Here is a 22,803-nt window from a genome sequence, read left to right on the forward strand (position 1 = left end):
GAAAATTAAACCATATTGATTAAGTTTTCTGATGGATTGCTGGTGATTGGATGGGTGTCTGTCTGCTCAACTGGACAAGTTTACATGGACACACGAAAATTAAGCAGGGCTCAACAATAAGGACTGCCCGGTGGCCCAGGGCCAGTGTGAGAGACACTTGGGACAGTAGACCGGATCATTACTGGCCCAATTGGGACAGTGCTGCCTTGTCAGTCACTAACTTTTAATTTGTCTATGACTATTTGTCAATTGCGTGCATTTAAAGCTTGTGCTTTTAAGTCTTAAATGCTACCTTCTCTGTAATGTCGTAAACAACATATTGCTTTCTGATTCGTCTTATATGATTGATTTAACCATGCTATTTTTTTTGTTACCTGGTAACAACCAGTACAGCGTAGAAACAGCAACATGTCAGCAACATTAAATTATAAAGCTAAACGAAAATGTCTGTCTCTAGCGTCTTGGAAGTAGACATTTACATGGAAACAACACGATAAAATAAAAATTTAGTGATGTTATGCATAGTTTGCCGTCAGTTTGACAAGTCAGCCAGCTTTTGTTAAATAATTTCAAACTGCAATAAAATACCTCCACATTTTCCATACGGCTGTTTTTGTTTGCATAACACTTATATTTACAATTGTTTTTTAAGTATTGAAATTCTAGATTTACAGAATTTATTTTTGACACATTATTTAAAATATGTGGTTAAAAAATAGCTATTAACTTACTTTTTTTTTTTTTGGTGGGGCCAGTGAAAATTTTGGCAGGGCAAGTATAAATCTAAACCACTTGCCCGATTGGACCAGTAGAAAAAATCCTTAGCGTTGAACCCTGTTAAGACTTGTTTATAATGCTTTAAGACCTACAAGATAATATTCCAAAGAATTTAAGACTGGAAATTCCCTGGGAATCAGTTCTTCAAGTTCTCAAATCTTTGTCTCTGGTTTGTTTTTATGCATAGATTGGAAGAACAGACAGAGATATAGAACAGAGAATGACACGTAGAACAGTATATTCCAACAGAATGATAAACGGAATAATAGAATGACTTCTAATGACATATAGAACACGACAAAGACACAATAGTGATAAAACAATGCAAAACTAGTCATAAAACGACACAGGGCGAAAGACAGAAGTGTGAATTTTGCGCAATCTTTTGTTTATGCACACACACACACACACACACACACACACACACACACACACACACACACACACACACACACACACACACACACACACACACAGCGGGGATTAAGAAACCCAATAATCTATTGACAACCGTGGCTCCAAGAACAACAAAACAATGGCAATCAGCGAGCCAAACATCAGGCCTCAATTCAGCGCGAGCATCTCAGAACCACACAGCGTCAAAGAGGCTCCTAACAAAAATGCTTTGTTTTCCAGAAATCGTGTTCCTGCGATCCCCCACACCTTCCCACCTCCCTCACATGGATTCCCCGGAGATCGTCTATGACATCCTTGAAGGAAACATCCAGAATTCCTTTGATATAATCAAGCGTCTGGATCACGGGATGATCGTGGGTGAGTGTCACTGCGAATCTAACAATGCCAGCGGTCCGCAGACCGAGCCCTGTGGCATCCCTGTCTGGAAATCCCATTCAAATGGAGAGGCTTTCTGACCTAATTTCCCATTACCAAAGATTCTCCTCGCTTAATTATTTGTTTTTTTTAAACAAACCAAATGCATATGTGTCTCTTTGTGGGAGAATGAATCTGCACGGAGAGGTTTATTCAGGCTAACTCGTTCCGACAGTGTGATTTCAGGCCCGCCGAGTCTACGGCATTTTTTCGCCTGCGTTTGAAGACGCTCGTCCATGTGTTGTTCATCCCATGTTTTTCCTTCGCTATAAGCATTTGGTCTTGTTTCCCCACTTTTGTGGCATGACCGACTTTAATGTGTTCTCTGTCTGTTTTTCCAGGACACTCTGAAAAGCTCACAAAGAGGTTTTTTTTTTTTCGGTGTCCAGACGGTTATTGTTGGTGCGCTTTCACACAAAGGTTATTGGGAAGACCATAGAAATGAAGTTTATAGAAATGTGGGTGAGACTGATGAGAAACATGCTCTTCTTGACGTCCCTTGAAGTGATATTAAAATCAAACTTATTCATAGATTATGTAAGATGGGGTGAAGCGTCTGAAAACCGTACCACAAGATAATCAGCAGCTATGAACTTTGAAATGAATCAAGGTCGAGGAGAGTTTATAGCCGCTCAATCGTGTGTTTATGTAGACAAAACCGTTTCTCCTTAGGCTTTGGTGATTATATATGTCAGAATTTTAGCATCGTGACTATACCAGACTCTGGACTTTAGACACGTTTACCATGACTGCATCAAGGTTATTATAGTTAACGAAAACTAACGAAAAAACGAAAACTAAAATGTAAAATAATTGTCGTTAACTGAAATAAAAATAAAAACGAGTTTTTTCAAAAACTAGAACTAACTGAAACTGTATTGTCTGCATACAAAGCTAACTGAAACTAACTAAAATTATAGCGAAAACCTCCTTCGTTTTCGTATTTGTAACTTTATGTAATGCATAATCTTACTGTAAGTCTTTTAGAAGTAAATATAATCCGCGCTGCAGGTGTTTGTGTTTGACCCTTTCGCACCTCAGAGTCTCCTGCTACCATTGGACAGATCGAGCCGGTTCTCCTCGAGTCACCCTAGCTGTTTCTCCCGCGACAAAAACAACGCGTGGACATGACAGCAGCACGGTGACAGCATTAAATACAGACACTTAAAACTATTACTTTAACACATTTGTGCCCAATAATGGGTTTTATTTCTGCATCGTGATCGCCAACGAATCTTTGTAACCGGTTCTTCTAAGTGAACCGGTTGAACTAGTTCACCAAATCGAACTGAATCCTTTGAAACCATTTGCGTCTCCAGTAAGCACTTGTCCACCCACTTCTTACTTTATAACAAACCTAATACCCCCTCTGACTCTAAATAATACAGTATATACTCGCATTTAGTTATTAGAACAGCAACGTTACATTGAGAAGCGGTGAACCGTTAATACTGCGCATGCGCGATTCAGTGAACCAAACACAAACAGTACAGCCCGGCAGCGCGGGTGACAACTGCAGCGCTGGTGAACCGAGGGCTTAAATCAGAGGACCTGGTGAAAAACGTAGTTTATTTCCTAACAGACAATCATAATGGAGTTTAAATAAGTAAAGCATGATTGAGTTGGGTTTACAGTTCGTAAAACTTTACTGTGAGACATTTTTCAAATTATGGTGATGTTTTAATTGACTGAAATTACTATTGCTGACTACATAATGTTGAGTCCTAACATCCGCGTTAGATATCTGAATTTCCCATCACCAGGTATAATTCAGAGGCCCCTGGGCACAATGTCTTGAAGGCCCCCTATAGCCGCACCCCATAGTTGAATTAAAAATAATATTGATATAATATTTGTTAAATAAAATCAATCTATAATGCATTGCCCACATTTTTAAAAAAATGATATACACTACATATATTTCTAGTCTACAGAGATTTAACTTATTTTTAAAGCAGTTAAAGCACACTTTGGAAAAAAATACATCTCGGGGAAATTAATGGATTTTAATATACTTGTTCAAGTTCACAGAAGCAGTACTAAAAATCTATATTTAAGGGTATTTTTAATGTATAACTTCTACAAACTTATAATGCTCATGATTTGGATAACACCTCTCCAATACAGTTCTAGGAATCTGATAATATCAGCCTGATCTCACGAGAAAACGTAAGTATTTTACGTTTTGCCAGTTTAGTGGCTAATTCGTATGAATTCGTACGAGTTCAGTCGTACGAAATGGTACGATTTTATAAAGGAGGCGTGGCACCTGACCCTACCCCTAACCCCAACCGCCATTGGGGGATAAGCAAATTGTACTAAATTGTACGAATTAGATTGTACGAATTCATACGAATTAGCCACTAAATGAAAAAGTTACGAATTGCTGTGAGATTGTGTTGGATAATACACACACACACACACACAATCACACACACTTATTATATATGATGATAGTGTTTATGTGTTCTCTCAATACATGTTTCAAAAAATGTATGGCTGAGTTTTAATTATACAATATTTATCCTGTTGATTTTGAATCTTGCACCTAACAAATATCCTCATTTAGAAAAAAACTGAAACTAATACTGAAACTAATAAAAACTAAAACTAAGACATTTTAAAATATAGAAACTAATAAAAACTAGTAAATCTGCCTCTAAAACGAATAAAAACTAACTGAATTTGAAAACAAAAAGTCAAAACGAAATAGAAACTAAAACTAATGAAAAATCCAAAACTATTATAACCTTGGACTGCATTCAATGTAATGTAATCTGCGTATTTATTAGGGATGGAACAGTTCTTGGTAAAAAAATTGTATCGTCTCTTTGTCCTTCCATGGTTCAGTGCGCACTGGGATCCGCGGTTCAGAACATGCATTATTAATATTGGTTTGGTGATAAAAACAACTGCAACAAAGCAATAAGGCTCTTTTAAAAAAAGATAAAAGGTTATTTAAAGGTAATTTGAAAAATGCATTTTAAAATATATATTAAAAAAATAACTATTTACTAAAGTAAATGTACTTTACCAAATGAGAAGTCATTAGAATGATCATAAATATAAGATCATAAATATAAATTAACAAATGAACAATTCTTAGTTTAAGATATTTACTGTATCACCTTCATTTATTTGATAGCAACTATAAAGACTTTGATTTTACAGAAGGTCGCTGGTTCTAATCCCGGCTGGGTCAGTTGGCGTTTCTGTGTGGAGTTTGCATGTTCTCCCCGTGTTGACGTGGGTTTTCTTTCGGGTGCGATATTTTTCCCCACAGGACAAACACATGCGCTATAGGGGAATTGAATAAGCTAAATTGGCCGTAGTATATGAGTGTGTGTGAGAATGTGAGTGTATGGGTGTTTCCCAGTATGGGGTTGTGGCTGGAAGGGCATCTGCAGCGTAAAACATATGCTAGAATAGTTGGTGATTCATTCCGCTGGGGTGGCCCCTGATAAATAAGAAACTAAGCTGAATGAAAGAATGAATTTTTACAGAAGGTTTTGTCTTGGACCAGTAATTGACCAACTATCAACATCGCCGCATCCTGGTTAGGAAAAATAAATAAATCTAAATTCTTGTTTGTTCTCATGTAAAAATCTTTATTTAATTTGCCACACAATGGCGCCTGAACATGAAAGTTGAGTGTGACTGAGATGAAACGCGTTATAATGAAAGCCTGAAGAGTGTAATTGGCGCAGACGTCATGGGTAGTTTCCCCTTCTAGCCCAAAAGAATAGACTTCCTAAATCACCAGAACACAAAAGAGCCACAAACAACTGGCAGCGCTGGCGACGGCAGACACTCGCGGTCGTGTGCATGACATCATCACGTCTGCATGTGTGTGTGTTTGTCTGGCCTGGCACCAGCGCTGTTGGCTTTACACCACATCAAAGCATTTCCGAGAGCCACCTCTTTCCGAACACTGAAGAGCCTCATACAGATGAAGTTATTCGCCCTACTGTGAAGCTTTTCTTCTTCAAATATTTCCCAAATTACGTTTAACAGAGCAAGGAATTTTTCACAGTATTTCCTATAATATTTTTTCTTCTAGAGAAAGTCGTTTTTGTTTTATTTCGGCTAGAATAGAAGCAGTTTTTAATTTTATTAATGCCATTTTAAGGTCAATATTATTAGCCCCCCTAAGCAATATTTGTTTTGGATTGTCTCCAGAACACACCACTATTATACAATGACTTGCCTAATTACCTTAATTAACCCAGTTAAGCCTTTAAATATCACTTTAAGCTGAATACTAATATCTTGAAAGTTAGAAATCAGTGATTAGAAATGAGTTAATAAATCTATAATGTTTAGAAATGTGCTGAAAATAATCTGTTAAGGGCTGCAAGCATGTGAAGTGGTTTAACCAGCGGAAATAATACGTAATATATCAACTGAAAGTTTTTGCACTATTTTATCTGTCGATATCAATTTGGCAGGCAATATACCATGCATATCTTCATTCACAATGCATGGTCTAAAGGTTGCAGGTATGATGTAATACAGTAAAAACAAATATGATTCTCTGCATTTCTGTGCAAGCAGTTCAGTAAAATGAACTGCAATAATGAGTGTTTTCAAACAGGTTTCCACTATCTGTAATTGATCAGACATGTGACCAGACATGTGATCCTCGTGGGCTACCTGGTGCCCGCGGGCACCATGTTGGTGACCCCTGGTGTAAACTAAACCGAAACTTCATTGTACAGGCCCCAGGTTTTCACCATCTGTAATTGGTCAAAAAATCTTAAAACTACAGCCATGTGACTTTAAACAGTTGAAGTCAAAAATATTTGTTGAAATTTAAATTATTTATTAAATTAAATAAAAGCAGTTTTTTATTATTTTAAAGCCATTTTAAGGTCAATATTATTAACCCTACTTAAGCAATACTTGCTTCTGAGAGTCCAACACAATCTCACGGCAATTCGTAACTTTTTGATTTAGTGGCTAATTGGTACGAATTTGTACGATCTAATTCGTACATTTTAGTACGATTTGCGTATCCCCCAATGACGGTTGGGTTTAGGGGTGGGGTTAGGTGCCACGCCTCCTTTTTAAAATCGTACAATTTCTTACGACTGAACTCGTACGAATTCATACGAATTAGCCACTAAACTGCCAAAACGTAAAATACTTACGTTGCTCACTACAAGGAATTTACTACAGAATAGAGGTCCACAACACCCGCGCGTCCTCAGTTATATCCGCGCATAGGGCGGCAGAATAGAGGTCCACGACACCCGCGCGTCCTCAGTTATATCCGCGCATAGGGCGGCAGAATAGAGGTCCACGACACCCGCGCATCCTCAGTTATATCCGCGCATAGGGCGGCAGAATAGAGAGGGCAGCGTCGGCGACACCTCCCTCCCTCCCTCAGCACCCGCGCGTCCTCAGTTATATCCGCGCATAGGGTGGCAGAATAAAGGTCCGCGACACCTCACTTCATTTTCATAACCGGTCACTTTCGTTTCCACAGTAGGGCTGCACGATACATCGTTTCAGCATCGAAATCGCGATTTGCGCATCCGCAATAGTCACATCGCAGGAGGTGCGATGCAAAGCAAAAAAAAAAATAAAATTTAAATATATATATATATATATATATATATATATATATATATATATATATATACATTATGGGTGGAGCCAAAGCCAAATACAGTATTCGGATAAGCACGAATAGCGTGTTTTTACCAATACTTATTTCGAACAAATACTTGAAAAATTATTTGTACTCGGGAACAAGAAAAACACTATATCAAAAATCTGCGTTTCCTCATGAGACCACAGTGCATGCCCGCGTGAGTGAGTGAGTGAGTGAGTGAGTGAGTGAGTGAGTGAGTGAGTGAGTGAGTGAGTGAGTGAGTGAGACAGACATTCAGGAGTCGGGGGGTGGGGTGGGGCCGGGGTAAAAGGTGACTGACGCAGGCTGCTGCTAAACACAGCAACAGAGAAGGCTTGGCAGAGCGAAAAATACTTTACTGCATTACTATTTTTGTTAAATAAATTTTTGTATCTAAACTAGGTTCCAAAGGCAGTTTATAAACTTGTAGCGTACTTAAAGCGGAGTTTGATCGGTATATTATTCCATTACGCTGCATTGTTGACACCTGCAATCTGTTGCTCTCTGTTTACGTAAGTTAGCTCTGTTAGCGCAGTAATTAGGACAATAGACTGTTGACAGAGTGACGTTAACGTTCGGTTATAAAGGTTAAAACGATATAGTTGTGTCGAACTGTATGCACTTATAGGAGTTTTACGGTATGTTTAAATTACTGTCATTTGCAGACCGCAAGATATATGCTAAGCTAGTTAACCTTAGCATATATCTAAGGTTATCGATAGAGTGAGGCTGCTGCTGAGTCATTCTTGGTCCTCCACCAGCCAAAAAAACTTGCTCTAGTTCTTTGTGGAAGAATTTTACAGTGAGTGGTGCAGCAGATAAAACAGTGATACTGTATGTGTGCAAAAGTATATCTTAAGTATATATATATATATATATATATATATATATATATATATATATAAATAAATAAATATCGCAATAAATATTGCAGGGAAAAAAAATATTGCAATGTCAAATTTTTCCAATATCGTGCAGCCCTAATATTTAGTATACAAGGTTTAGGGAATACACGGTTTTAGCACCATGGTAAAAAGTTTATAATTTTTTCCCAAAAATGATCTACCAAACAGACATCTGTACTCTACTTGCACTCTATTTTTACCTAGTCATGCTACTTTTTACTTATGCCTGATTTTTCAGTACTGTTTCCAGAACTGGTCAAAGTATCAACGCTCTCCTTGTTGAAATGAGGATGAATCTCTGGACTCGCACATGATGACGTCTGGATTTCTGACATTTAGGCCTGGAATAGCACGGACTAGCATTAGCATGAGGAATGTACCGATATCCGCGGTAGAAATCAAACGCAGTGGCTTTATTTTCCCTTGAGCGACTCTCAGTTTGGCTTCACCTCAGGCCGCATAAAAAAAGGAAGGATGAACACTGAAACATCTGCTAGGGATATGCACCTGTGGTTAGCGAGCGCTTCGATGATGCAATATTTGAGCGCGGTGAAGTTAGCGCTGCGCGGCAGAGACATGCTGTCTGTGATCAGGTATGTGACGTTGGCTGCGGATGCAGATTTTCACACACAGCAGAGGAATTTTAGTGAAGTGTGTCAGAAATGTAGACCCTGCGGATGGACGAGGCTTTGCTGTGCATTAGCTGCTACATCACTAGCATCTATCAGGCGTAGAGCATAAAAGCTAGCATATAGCAGGGAAGCTACTGTGGGATTGAAGTCTGATTCAATTTGGTGAATCAGTTCATGCGCTAAAAAAATTCTTGATGTTTTAAATTTATGTAATAATAATAAAGATAATAAAGAATAAAGTTGAAAAATTAGGAGAATAAAGTAAAAATATTCTTATTTTGTTTTATTTTGGCTAGAATAAAAGCAGTTCTTGATTTTTTTATGAACCATTTTAAGGTCAAAATTATTAGCCACACATTGTTTTTCTGATAGTCTACAGAACAAACATCATTATACAATAACTTGCCTAATTACCATGACCTGCCTAGTTAACCTAATTAACCCTTTAAATGTCACTTTAAGCTGTATAGAAGTGTCTTGAAAAATATCTAGTCTAATATTATTTACTGTCATCATGGTAAAGATAAAATAAATCAGTTATTAGAGATGAGTTATTAAAACTATTATGATAAGAAATGTTGAAGAAATCTCTCTGTTAAACAAAAAATTAGGAAAATAATTTATTGGAGGCTGATAATTCTGACTTACACTGTATACATATATATATTTATATCAGTGCACAAGTATCAGTGCAATATGGCTGTATATCGGCAATGGTGGGAGGCGTGTGTTGGCAAAAGGTGCCTTAGTGTTCCACTAGTGATGATATACAGCCATATCACACTGCTACGAGTGTGATATTGCATTTACACAACAGTTCAACGGCTTAATAGTGTATTCAAAACAGAATCAAACACGTAGTCTCAAAAACCCTTTTGTATAAGGAACTACTTTCTTCCGCCATTCATTCACATCTGCAGCTGACGTCAGAACAGCAGAAACCGCTGCTCATTCACCAACGTCACTTTAGAGCTAGTGTTTGAATGATTCTCTAGCATAATGTCTAAAGTGAAGACACAACAGCTGATTTTGCTGACATTTTAAGAATATTCTAGCCAATCCGGGCCTGGTTCACGGGTATATAGTTAAAAATATTTACTATTATCCCAAGTGTATATAACTACTACTGTAGGAAAATATCAGCATTCGGTACATTCTTTCTCTATTATCTTTGCTTGAACTGACCTGATCTAATCCTGTTTATATGAATTGAACCTGCTCCCAATCAGGTTTGAGCTAGCAGAACTGTTGCCATGACAACAACTCTCGGATCAGCTTTGAAGAGCGAAACGATCCTGGATGGTGTCAAATCGTCAATATCCAAATCCAGCTAACTGGGTAATCCACATACGAAGAACGAACTCCTGATCAACTATAAGCCTAACTCAGCATTCAGATCCTGCGATGTGACTATTGCGGCCCAAGTTGGGACAACATGAATGAACAACACAATCTCACGGCAATTCGTAACTTTTTCATTTAGTGGCTAATTCGTACAAATTCGTACGATCTAATTTGTACATTTTAGTACGATTTGCGTATCCCCCAATGACGGTTGGGTTTAGGGGTGGGGTTAGGTGCCACGCCTCCTTTTTAAAATCGTACATTTTCTTACGACTGAACTCGTACGAATTAGCCACTAAACTGCCAAAACGTAAAATACTTACGTTTTCTCGTGAGATCAAGATGGAATGAATTGTGGAACCCTACATTTCGGGATTAGTGAATGAGGGTATATTCAGAGATTTCAATTACAGCATTTATAACATTCAGCATTATCAACACAACCGATCTGTTGCAAAAACACTGAGTTTTCAATGGAGGTATGACTGAAACAAACATTCCAGCTTGAGTCCGACTACCGGACCGCAATGATTCACTGCTAATTGAGCTTGAGACACCAAACCACACGGAGAGAGCAAGCAGAAGTCAAGTGCTCTTTGCAGTTGTTTAAGGATATTTGGATATACGCAGCCACGCTTCCCAACAACACCACACTGGGGGTGACTCTACCCAGAGATAAAACTCTGGCATTTATGCTGATGTGGGCCGACTTCCCTGCATAAGCATGTCATTATCCAATAGTGTGGTTGGAGCTACTCATTCCTCGCATTTGTCCCTCATGTTAAACCTGCCGTTTTGGATGCTGTCATACATCTCCTTTCATTGCCGGAGCGACCAGAAAACCAGAAATTGCACTGTTTACATGTAAACCTTCAATATCGCAAGCCGTGCAGCCATTGAGGATGACGAATGGCTGCTGGCATCGACGTGGCTTTGTTTTGCGGCAAGTGTGTACATGAGTAACATGCACTTAACTCAAGCTATTTGCAGTCTTCTTGCTCTTTAACGGCATTTGGAGATGAGCGTAGGAACACTTTTGCGCAGCTTCGTGGCTTTGGGGAAGCGACCGCAGACACATTCAGCAGTTAGTCTTCAACATAAACAACTCTGGATGACTTTAAACTTCCTCAAACAATTTGTTATAGTTTTATGAAGTGTGTTTTTTTTGTGCGCGCACTTGTGTTGGCCCACAATCAGTAGATAAATATTGTTTTTAAAGACATTAATTTCTAAATGAATCAAGAGTTTTGAACAAATCGCTTGAATCGATTTAATAATCACTGATTAAGACAGAGATGTGTCGCCATCTACTGGGTATTTTTAAAAACATATTTATTTAATCATTGCTTTTACTGGGGGTGTGCGATACTGACAAAAAAAGATATCTCAGTAATTTTGTGTGTGTGTTCGTGCGCTTTTGTTAACCCACAATGAATAAGGTTTTAAAAATACCCAGTAGGTGGCAACAAATCTCTGTCGTAAGTGATTATTCAATCGATTCAATCAACTCCCGATTCATTTATAAATGCATGTCTTTACACATGAATCACTGAATCAGACTCGAATAAATCTCGAATAAATTCAGAAAAGACAGCGCATGTTGCTATGTTGAATTTACGCGAACAAAATAGAGAACATTTACTTAGCAATACGTTTATAAATATAAAGGGGTGGGCGACAAAATCAATTCAGTAGCATTTTGCGATGTTTTCTGCAGCAATATTATATCAATACATAAACGGCAAGTGTGTACATGAATAACATGCACTTAAGCTATTTGCAGTCCTCTTGCTCTTTAACGGCATTTGGAGATGAGCGTAGGAACACTTTTGCGCAGCTTCGTGGCTTTGGGGAAGCGACCGCAGACATATTCAGCAGTTAGTCTTCAACATAAACAACTCTGGATGACTTTAAACTTCCTCAAACAATTTGTTATAGTTTTATGAAGTGTGTTTTTTTGTGCGCAAACTTGTGTTGGCCCACAATCAGTAGATAAATATTGTTTTAAAGACATTAATTTCTAAATGAATCAAGAGCTTTGAACAAATTGCTTGAATCGATTTAATAATCACTGATTAAGACAGAGATGTGTCGCCACCTACTGGGTATTTTTAAAAACATATTTATTTAATCATTGCTTTTACTGGGGGTGTGCGATACTCACAAAAAAAGATATCTCAGTAATTTTGTGTGTGTGTTTGTGCGCTTTTGTTAACCCACAATGAATAAGGTTTTAAAAATACCCAGTAGGTGGCAACAAATCTCTGTCGTAAGTGATTATTCAATCGATTCAATCAACTCCCGATTCATTTAGAAATGCATATCTTTATACATGAATCACTGAATCAGACTCGAATAAATCTCGAATAAATTCAGAAAAGACAGCGCATGTTGCTATGTTGAATTTACGCGAACAAAATAGAGAACATTTACTTAGCAATACGTTTATAAATATAAAGGGGTGGGCGACAAAATCAATTCAGTAGCATTTTGCGATGTTTTCTGCAGCAATATTATATCAATACATAAACGGCAAGTGTGTACATGAATAACATGCACTTAAGCTCTTTGCAGTCTTCTTGCTCTTTAACGGCATTTGGAGATGAGCGTAGGAACACTTTTGCGCAGCTTCGTGGCTTTGGGGAAGCGACCGCAGACACATTCAGCAGTTAGTCTTCAACATAAACAACTCTGGATGACTTTAAACTTCCTCAAACAATTTGTTATAGTTTTATGAAGTGCGTTTTTTCTGTGCGCGCACTTGTGTTGGCCCACAATCAGTAGATAAATATTGTTTAAAAGACATTAATTTCTAAATGAATCAGGAGTTTTGAACAAATCGCTTGAATCGATTTAATAATCACTCATTAGGACAAAGATTTGTCGCCACCTACTGGGGATATTAAAAACATATTTATTTATTCATTGCTTTTACTGGGGGTGTGCGATACTGACAAAAAAAGATATCTCAGTAATTTTGTGTGTTTGTGTGCTTGTGTGAGCCCACAATAAATAAATATATATGGTTTTTGAAAACCCAGTAGGTGGCGACAAATCTCTGTCTAATATATATATATATATATATATATATATATATACACATGTGTATGTGTGTGTGTGTGTGTATATATATATATATATATATATATATATATATATATATATATATATATATACAGGTATATACAGGTATATATACCGCTAAATTCCAAAGTGTCAAACTAATGAAGTTTCTCTGAAGTAATAATTTTCATTTTAATCTGTAAACTAAAGCCTTTTCTTCCAAATTTAAGATAAAAAGTCATTTAATTTGTTATTTTATTTGGCATAAAATATGTAATAGGTGAAGAAACGACATCAGAAAAGTTTCAGATATTTTCAGATATGTATGTTTTAACTTCTGAAAAGTACAAAACTAAATTTTTTAAAAATTTACCCTGATTTTCAATCACAACTGACAAAAAAAGCATTAAAAATACTAAAATCCATCCATAATAAATGCAGTATATCCAGAGAAAGTAAGAATTTTCAAGCTGTCTTTTAATTTTTTTCCACAGAGCTGGCTTTCTAAATGTTTGCAGAGGTTTTACTCTTTTTTTTTTCTCTCCATCATTGTCGATGCAGTGATGTGGTCTGGTAGATTACCACCATCGAGTGACATTTGACTTAACCAACACAATGCTTTACATGAATCACATCAGGCCATGGTACTGTTACAAACCTTTTCAAGCATAAAACCGCATACATGTCATTTAAGGGCAGAATATATAAATGTGAATTACTCATTTTGAAGCCTTTAAGCTCTGAAATAAAAAACCGTTCCAGCTTTGCCAACCTAAATATATGAAAGGAACATTTTCTCCTTTAAATGAACTTGGTCTACATATTCAGACACGTTAGCAAACCTATTTTTGTGATTGTGGAAGGACTGATTATTAAACTGCAAATCAAAAGTCGCTCTTATAATACTAAATATAGGATATTGCTATCTTACTAGATATTTTAATATTTTAATAAAGAATTATTTTGTCAGTTTTACTTACCCTCATGTCGTGTCAGCGCTGCGAATTTCCATTAAGGATGAAGATGGGCTTAAGAAATGCTTCAAAACAACAAAATGCCATTATTTTAATATTATACAACAATATATGACACATAAATTCAATTCAAAGTCTTGAAGTAAACCGAATGTAAACCGCGTTCATTGTTTACTAATAATGAAGCTGATGATTTGGCGCGCTCGTGAATCACGTGACCAAACATGACGCAGCGTCTTTAAAATCATAACCGCAAAATGGAGGTTTCATTATCGGACGATCTGCTACTGCGAATATAGTGTTATACATTATTAGTTGGCGGGTAAACATAATACCATTAAACTCAGATTAGAGACTTCACATTAAAGCTGGTCAAAATAGTGTAATTAACATAGACTTAAATTCAACCTGAGCAGACTTAAAACAAAAGACTACGTTTGCAAAGTACACATTTTTAATGAATTTGTAATCTACAAATCATTTATTACCCTAAATATGTATGCTATGATATTAAATATAGCTTATGTGGGAGCTATTTAAGCCAATTCGTTTTTTAAAATTATTACTAAGCGTACATTAAAATCTGAAAGGATATTGGTTAAAATCTGATTTATTTAATCAGATTCTTCAAAAAAAAAAAACTAATTTGCTGAAAAGTAACGTGATTCAATCAACTGAATCAAAAGATTTAAACATGTTTTTGACATTTATTATTCATGTATGATTATTAAAATTAAAACCAAACCTACATTAAAAACTGAAAGGATATCAGTCGGAAGTAACGTGATTCCATCAACGGAATCAAAAGATTCACATGTTTATTTAAATTAATACTCAACCTAGATTAAAAACGGAAAGGATATCAGGTAAAATCGCACACGTTTATTAAAAATTAATACTTAACCTACATTAATATATAAATGGATAATGTCGAAAATTTGGTTTATTTATTCACCTTCTTCACAACAAAACCTCATTTGCTGAAAAGTAACGTGATTCAGTCAACTGAATCAAAAGATTCACACGTTACTCTTGACATTTATTATTCACGATTATTAAAAATCAATACTCAACCTTCATTAAAAACGGAGAGGATATCAGGCAAAACCTGATTTACTTATTCACCATCACAACAAAATCTTGTTCGCTGAAAAATAATGTGATTCCATCAACTGAATCAAAAGATTCACACGTTACTCTCGACATTTTTATTCATGTATGCTTATTAAAATTAAAACCAAACCTACATTAAAAACTGATATTAGTCAGAAATAGGGTTTATTTATTTACCTTCTTCATAACAAAACTTAATTTGCTAAAAAGTAACGTGATTCAATCAACTGAATCAAAATATTCGCACATGTTACTATTGCTAATTATTAGTCATGATTTATTTAAATTAAAACTAAACCTACATTAAAAATTTAAAGGATATCAGTTAAAATCTGCTTTATTTATTCACCTTCATCACAACAAAATCTTTGATAAAAAGTAACATGATTCAATCAACTGAATCAAAAGATTCAATGTTACTCTTGACATTTATTATTTACATATATGTTAATGAAAAACTAATACTCAACCTACTGTACATAATGTATGAAAGGATATCAGTTAAAATCTGCTTTATTTATTCACCTTCACAACAAAACCTCATTTGCTCAAAAGTAACATGATTCAATCAACCGAATCAAAAGATTCACACATTACTCTATTTATTATTCACATGTTTATTAATATTAATACTCAACCTACATTATTATATAAAAGGACATCAGTTAAAATCTGGTTTATTTGTTCAACTTCATCACAACAAAACCTCATTTGCTCAAAAGTAACGTGATTCAATCAACCGAATCAAAAGATTCGCACATGTGACTCTTGCTATTCATTATTCGCGTACAGTTATTAAAATTAAAACTAAACCTACATTAAAAACTGAAAGGATATCAGTGGAAAATCTGCTTTATTTAATTACTTTAATCACAATAAAACCTAATTTGATGAAAAGATGAGTCAATCAATAAAATACAAAAAAAATTATCTTTAATATTGACATTTAAAATTCACATATATGAATTAATATTAATACTCAATCTACATTAATGTATGAAATGATATCAGTTAAAATCTGCTTTATTTATTCACCTTTTCCACAACAAAACTTCATTTGCTCAAAAGTAACATGATTCAATCAACTGAATCAAAAGATTCACACATTACTCTATTTATTATTCACATGTTTATTAATATTAATACTCCACCTACATTATTATATAAAAGAATATCAGTCTAGGTTTTATTTATTTACCTTCTTTATAATAAAACCTCATTTGCTCAAAAGTAACGTGATTCAGTCAACCGAATCAAAAGATTCGCACATGTTACTCTTGCTATTTATTATTCACGTACAGTTATTAAAATTAAAACTAAACCTACATTAAAAACTGAAAGGATATCAGTGGAAAATCTGCTTTATGTGTTCACCTTCATCACAACAATACAAAATCTTTTTTGCTCAAAAGTAACGTGATTCAATCAATTGAATCAAAAGATTCACATGGGTTTTGAAGCTTTGTGAATCTGTATTGCTTAACTTGCATTCGACAGATTTCAACATCAATTCACAGCCTTTAAGAGACATTTTAAGCAAATCAATTAATCAAAGAGAGAACAGGATCAAACCAAATACTGAAACTTTACAGCTTTGACTCACTAAAGTGACTTTAGCTCTGGCGCGAGATGAGGCGCTGACAGTTCTGTATAAACCCAGTGTCTCCGTCTCCTTCATTTATTCACTTTGAGGAGATTTTCCAGCATTTTGGTCTCATTTGGCTGATGCCAGGGCTGTAATGGAGGATGTCTCGCGTCCTTTGGGAAAATGCTGTTTTCTTTGTTTCTGTAACAATGAGCGTCGCATCCATCATCTCAATGGAGCTTTAGTATGTGCTGCGTCTTTTGAATCGCTCCATAGCGGCTGTGAATTATTTTTATTTTCATAAACTTTGTGTCGGTTACGTTACCGCAACTTAATAGAGGCCCAGACATAATTATGACAATGTTTTGTCTCCGTAAAAGACAAAAGATCCATAATTTTAAACTTCAGAGAGCGCTTTCAAGCCAAAGCATTAACTAGGGACAGACACGAGTACTAAAATGCAGATGGTAATGTTTGGCCAAACCCTGGCGTCGTTTATCTTGTGTTTTTTAGGTTCCTGTTTCTTTCAGACGGCTGGATAAACTGTTGTTCTGCTGCGACAGGCGTTGATCTGACAGAGAAATGTTCACTGAACAAAGATTTTTCCAATCTCTTGCCTGCTACTAATGTACATCAATATGATCAAAGTAGCTGATTTGCATAATCCCCACCTCTCTTGACATTCAAACTCTGAAATGGCCACTTTGTTTATACACTACCTGACAAAAGTCTTGTCGCCTATTCAAGTTGTAGGAACAGCAAATAATAACTGGACTTCTAGTTGATGATTTGGTGTCAAAAGTGGCTTATATGAAAGGCAAAAGCCTCTGCTGCGACAGGCGTTGATCTGAAAGAGTTTACTGAACTGCAATGTGTACTTGTATGATTGCAATTTTGATTATTTTGATTGGACGGCAAGGTTATTATAGTTAACGAAAAGAAACAAACAAAAAAAAAAACGAAAATTAAAATGTTAAATAATTGTGGTTAACTGAAATAAAAATAAAAACGAGTTTTTCAAAAAACCTAGAACTAACTGAAACTAATATAGCAAAAACCTCATTAGCTTTCGTCTTTGTAAATGTATTTAATACATAATCTTACTCAGGCCTTTCAGAAGTAAGAAGTAAGGCCGGTGTTTGACCCGTATGCCCCCTCAGCAGGCCCGGCCCAAACCAATTGGGCGCCCTAGGCAAGATTTCAGGTGGCGCCCTGTCACATCGCAGTAAATTCCACTGCTAGTTTATATAGTCATAAGAAACTGAATAGCTTTTTGATCGACTACTACAAGCTGGAAAAACATCAGATAAATATGCCAATGCAATTAACGTTATTGCTGAATAGATCTAATATTTACACATTTGCTTGAGGAAGTAATGATGGGGGTAGTTACATTACTATTACTATGTTCCATAACATCTGTGCACTTCTATAACATTAGCTGACGTTAAAACTAACAGATAGCACTATAGCTATTTAATGATTAGCAATGTTATGTCATATCTGTCAACGTTGGGATGTTAAAATATGGGACAATAAATAGCTTCAAATGATAGAATACATAGCAAACAATAGAAAATATTGACAATAAAAAAAAGGTTTAGCCTATTAAAAACAACGGCTTTTACAGAAATTAAATAAAGCTATAAAATCTACTGCACTTTTAATTGTATTTGCTTATTGATTAAAGTTACTATAGTTATTTAGTGAAGAGTAGTTATTTAGCAAACTAGTGGACGCGTCGAGTATAAACCAGGCTGAAGTCGAAATAAAATGAATCAATCAATCAATTTACCTGATTTTTTTCCATGCAAGCCGTAGCAGTTGGTTTTTAAAAAGTTGGATTCAATGTCATCTGCATGGTTTGCGTTTAGTTTATCTGCTATGAATCTTTTTCTGACTGTATGTTGTGGTCCGCAGGTGTGGTCAGACAGGTGAAGCCGCTGGTTGGTCCCGTCAGCACCGTACTGAAGCTGGCCATGAACTACGTCACAAACGGAGTCGTTTCCCACCGTAACATCATCAACGTTCACATCTACGTGTCCGAGTTCTGGTTTTAAATACAACTACACTCAACTTCAATCGTTCTGTTCACACATTTTACGTGTCCATCCTGTCTGAATGATCGCATATAATACAAAGACATGAGATCTTCACGCTGAGAATCTTAAAGTCTGTGTGAAATCCAAACGTCTGTTTATCTTGCTAGCGCACATTGTCATTCTTTAGGTGTACGATTAATACGTGCAAGTTAATCCACTGAAAAGAAATGTATTGGTCATCTTCAGCCGTAGTCTGATCATCTGCTTCTGCGTTTGGATTGGCTGCTTCTTCAGTAGTTTGCTGCTAGCGAACGATGCGCAAACAGAAAGCCCCGCCCCCTACTCAATATTCACTTTCAGTTAGAAGTACATAAACATACTGGAATGAAAGTCTCAACAACGTCCGGTTCACGCAGACTTTAAGGTGTGTTTTTAAAGGTTGGGTCATCAATTTTAGAGAATGTTGGCTTACTGCACTTGCAGTGATTGCTTAAAATAAAAAAACAATATATCGTCACCTTACAATTATAAGGTTTTATAGGTCATTTTTGTCAAATTTGAGTTATTGACATATTCTTATTAAACTTATTTACATTATGGGATTTTTTTTATAAGTTGTTTCCATTTTAAGACTTTTTATTTAAAAAAATAATGTTATATACAGGGTGACGCGGTGGCGCAGTAGGTAGTGCCGTCGCCTCACAGCAAGAAGGTTGCTGGTTCGAGCCTCGGCTGGGTTAGTTGGCATTTCTGTGTGGAGTTTGCATGTTCTCCCCGTGTTCGCATGGGTTTCCTCCACAGTCCAAACACATGCACTATATAGGTGAATTGGGTAGGCTAAATTGTCATAGTGTCTGTGTGTGAATGAGTGTGTATGGATGTTTCCCAGAGATGGGTTGCAGCTGGAAGGGCATCGGCTGCTTAAAACATGTGCTGGATAAAGGCTGATTTATACTTCTGCGTCAAACGCTGGCGTATGCTACAGCGCTGACGCATAGCCCTTCGCCGTGGCCGTCACTGACGTGCACCTCTCAAAAAATGTAACTACACGTCGCAACGACGCGTAGCGTAAGCTCTGTGATTGGTCGGCTTGGTAGCGCTGACGAGTCTGGGCGGGACCGAGAGCCGCGCGAATGGCGCGAGCGATTGTTTACAAGTCTGGAGTCCCATGAAGGAGCTCCTGATGGAAAGTTTTGTTCTGTGTTTACCTCATAGTTAAAGTTGTTGCACTTCCGCCGGTTCCTGCCACAAAATGAGCGAGTTTGAGCCACTTGTAAATCCCGGAAGTGTTCAGGAAAAGCAAAACAGCAGTGAAGAAACTCGACACAGAGACACATTAACACCTCACTGCCCACTAGCGTTTCGGAAGTGTTTTTGCAGACTGACAGAGACAGCGCGGAAGTATAAATGCACAGCTACGCGCGTTGCATGCGCCGTGGGTTACGCCAGTCACTTGACGCAGAAGTATAAATCAGGCTTTAGTTGGCGGTTCATTCCGCTGTGTTGACCCCGGATTAATAAAGGGACTAAGCCAAAAGAAAATGAATGAATGTTGCACACATACTGTTTGCAATATGGAATGCAAAAACTTTGAAGCCCAATATCTCAAAATCATTCAGAACGCAGAGAGAACCTTATAATCCCAAGGTGACGATATCTAATAAACAAAACACACTCATATTCTCTGGAAGGAACTAAAATTGAATGCAATGGTGCATCTGTAGTGTGTTTATTTGAAATATTTTAACACGTTAATTACCAGTTTAATGAGCAGGTCATATGGGTTTTCTAAACGTATCTTTGTAACGTAGCCGGCTTTAAAAATTCTGAATGATAAATAAAAATGTTGCTGCAAAAAGGAAGAGCCAGCTCTCAATCACCTTAATGAATCATTATTTTCTCCAATCTCTTGCCTGCTACTAATGTACATCAATACGATCAAAGTAGCTGATTTGCATAATCCCCACCTCTCTTCACATACAAACTCTGAAATGGCCACTTTGTTTATACACTACCTGACAAAAGTCTTGTCGCCTATTCAAGTTGTAGGAACAGCAAATAATAACTGGACTTCTAGTTGATGATTTGGTGTCAGAAGTGTCACTATGAAAGGTAAAGGCCTCTAGATTTTGCTTATTTGAGCACAATAAAATCTGATCATGTCTTGATTATTAATGATTTGATCAGGACAGTAAGCTCTGACTCTGCTCAGACTAAAGTCTCATCACTGAACCTTCAATAATGTCCAGTATAGAATATAAAGTCCTGCTGCAGTGGAGACAGAATGAATATTGTGTCTGACTCCATCATGAGCTTGGAGGACTGCATCCATACATCTCTGACATGACTCACATCACTGATTAATAAAGTCATCTGGAATGAAGAAGAAAGCCTTCAGCAGGATCCCAGAGTTCATCAAGAGTCTTTGTGTTCATCTTTAATGCCTCCTCCTTCATCTTACCCCAGACATGCTCAATAATGTTCATATCTGGTGACTGGGCTGGCCAATCCTGGAGCAGCTTGACCTTCTCTGCTTTCAGGAGCTTTGATGTGGAGGCTGAAGTATGAGAAGGAGCGCTATCCTGCTGGAGAATTGTCCCTCTCCTGTGGTTTGTAATGTAATGGGCAGCACAAATGTCTTGATACCTCAGGCTGTTGATGTTGCAGATCTCTCCATACTGAATGAAACCCCAAACCATGATTTCTCTTTCACCAAACTTGACTGATTTCTGTGAGAATCTTGGTCCATGCCGGTTCCAGTAGGTGTTCTGCAGTATTTGTGATGATTGGGATCTGCCACTTTCCAAATGATCAACTAGAGTCAACTAGTCTAAGTCAAGTTACTATCTGTTGCTCTTGCAACTTGAGATCCACAACAAGACTTTTGTCAGGTAGTGTAGAACAGAAAGACCAATCAAAATAGACTCGCTCAGCCAACCAATCAGGTGAAAGCTGGCTTTCGGGAGTGTAGGGGTGCTGGGAGGGCCTATAGCTCCAAATCAACTGTATTGAATTCAGACAAACCCCGTTAAACAAACTGTATTGAAATCATCTTGAAATGATTCAAATATTAAACACATATTTAGAGAAAAAGACAATGTTTTCAGAGCGTAGATGCATTTAAATCTGTTTTAAAGGACTCCGACACAATATTAAGAGACTTTAAATGACCACATGACCTGCTCTATGAATGAAATGTGTTATGTACTCACCGTCATGACTTTTTCTTCTATCTGAAACACAAATGTTTACCAGCATGACATGAAATGAAGATATGGGACTAACTGTTCCATTAAAGCAATCAATTGTATGAGATAATCTTTAAATGGACACTTAAAATGATCAAATATGTTTGTGTTTATATCACAAGTTTAACAAGAAGAACAAGACGCACTCGAGTAAACATGGCCTGCTTTACAGGCCACCGTGTTTTCTGTGGGAAGGATGCTCATTTTTGCTGCTCTGATGCTTTTATGCAGAATGTAAAAGGATGTTTTTTTTAATAATGCCTACTCGTTTCCTCTTCATAGAGCTGAAGGAAGGAATAATATGAAGTTGACAACTCGACATTGATTGTACACTTGTTTAGACACACTTTGCATTGCTTAATGTATTGTTATGTATCACCGACTGTGTCATTAAAAATTTAGATTTCTACTCTTTTTTTTTCTGCGTTTTTCTGTGTGTGGGATTAAAGACGTGTCAAAACGTGACTATATTTTGTAACGATTAATATCTTCATTTTTAATGACCTAAAGGTTAGCATAACATGACCAAGCGCAATATCGAAGCCTCTGGTTTTTGTCATTGTTATGCTTTTCAGGTGATTATTGAAAATTGTTAAAATCGATGAATTATCTTACAAATATTCACAAAACAGTTTCTCTGAGGTGTATATGTAT

General features: G+C 36.6%; 1 protein-coding gene across 2 annotated transcripts in view; it reads left to right on the forward strand.

The window, feature by feature from the left end:
* Positions 1-22,558, forward strand: part of fbln1 (fibulin 1) — a 70,166-nt gene extending 47,608 nt beyond the window's left edge. The window contains exons 16-17 of one of the 2 annotated variants that reach the window (XM_087310297.1): positions 1,414-1,551; positions 18,780-22,558. In XM_087310297.1, coding sequence (XP_087166423.1) covers positions 1,414-1,551; positions 18,780-18,919 — 278 coding nt within the window. In that variant the 3' untranslated portion in view covers positions 18,920-22,558. 2 annotated transcript variants of the gene reach the window in all.
* Positions 22,559-22,803: the final 245 nt, after the last annotated feature.

This window comes from Danio rerio, chromosome 25 (assembly GCF_052040795.2).
Source record: "Danio rerio strain M-AB ecotype USA chromosome 25, GRCz13ab, whole genome shotgun sequence".
In the NCBI taxonomy this organism is placed as follows: Eukaryota; Metazoa; Chordata; class Actinopteri; order Cypriniformes; family Danionidae; genus Danio; species Danio rerio.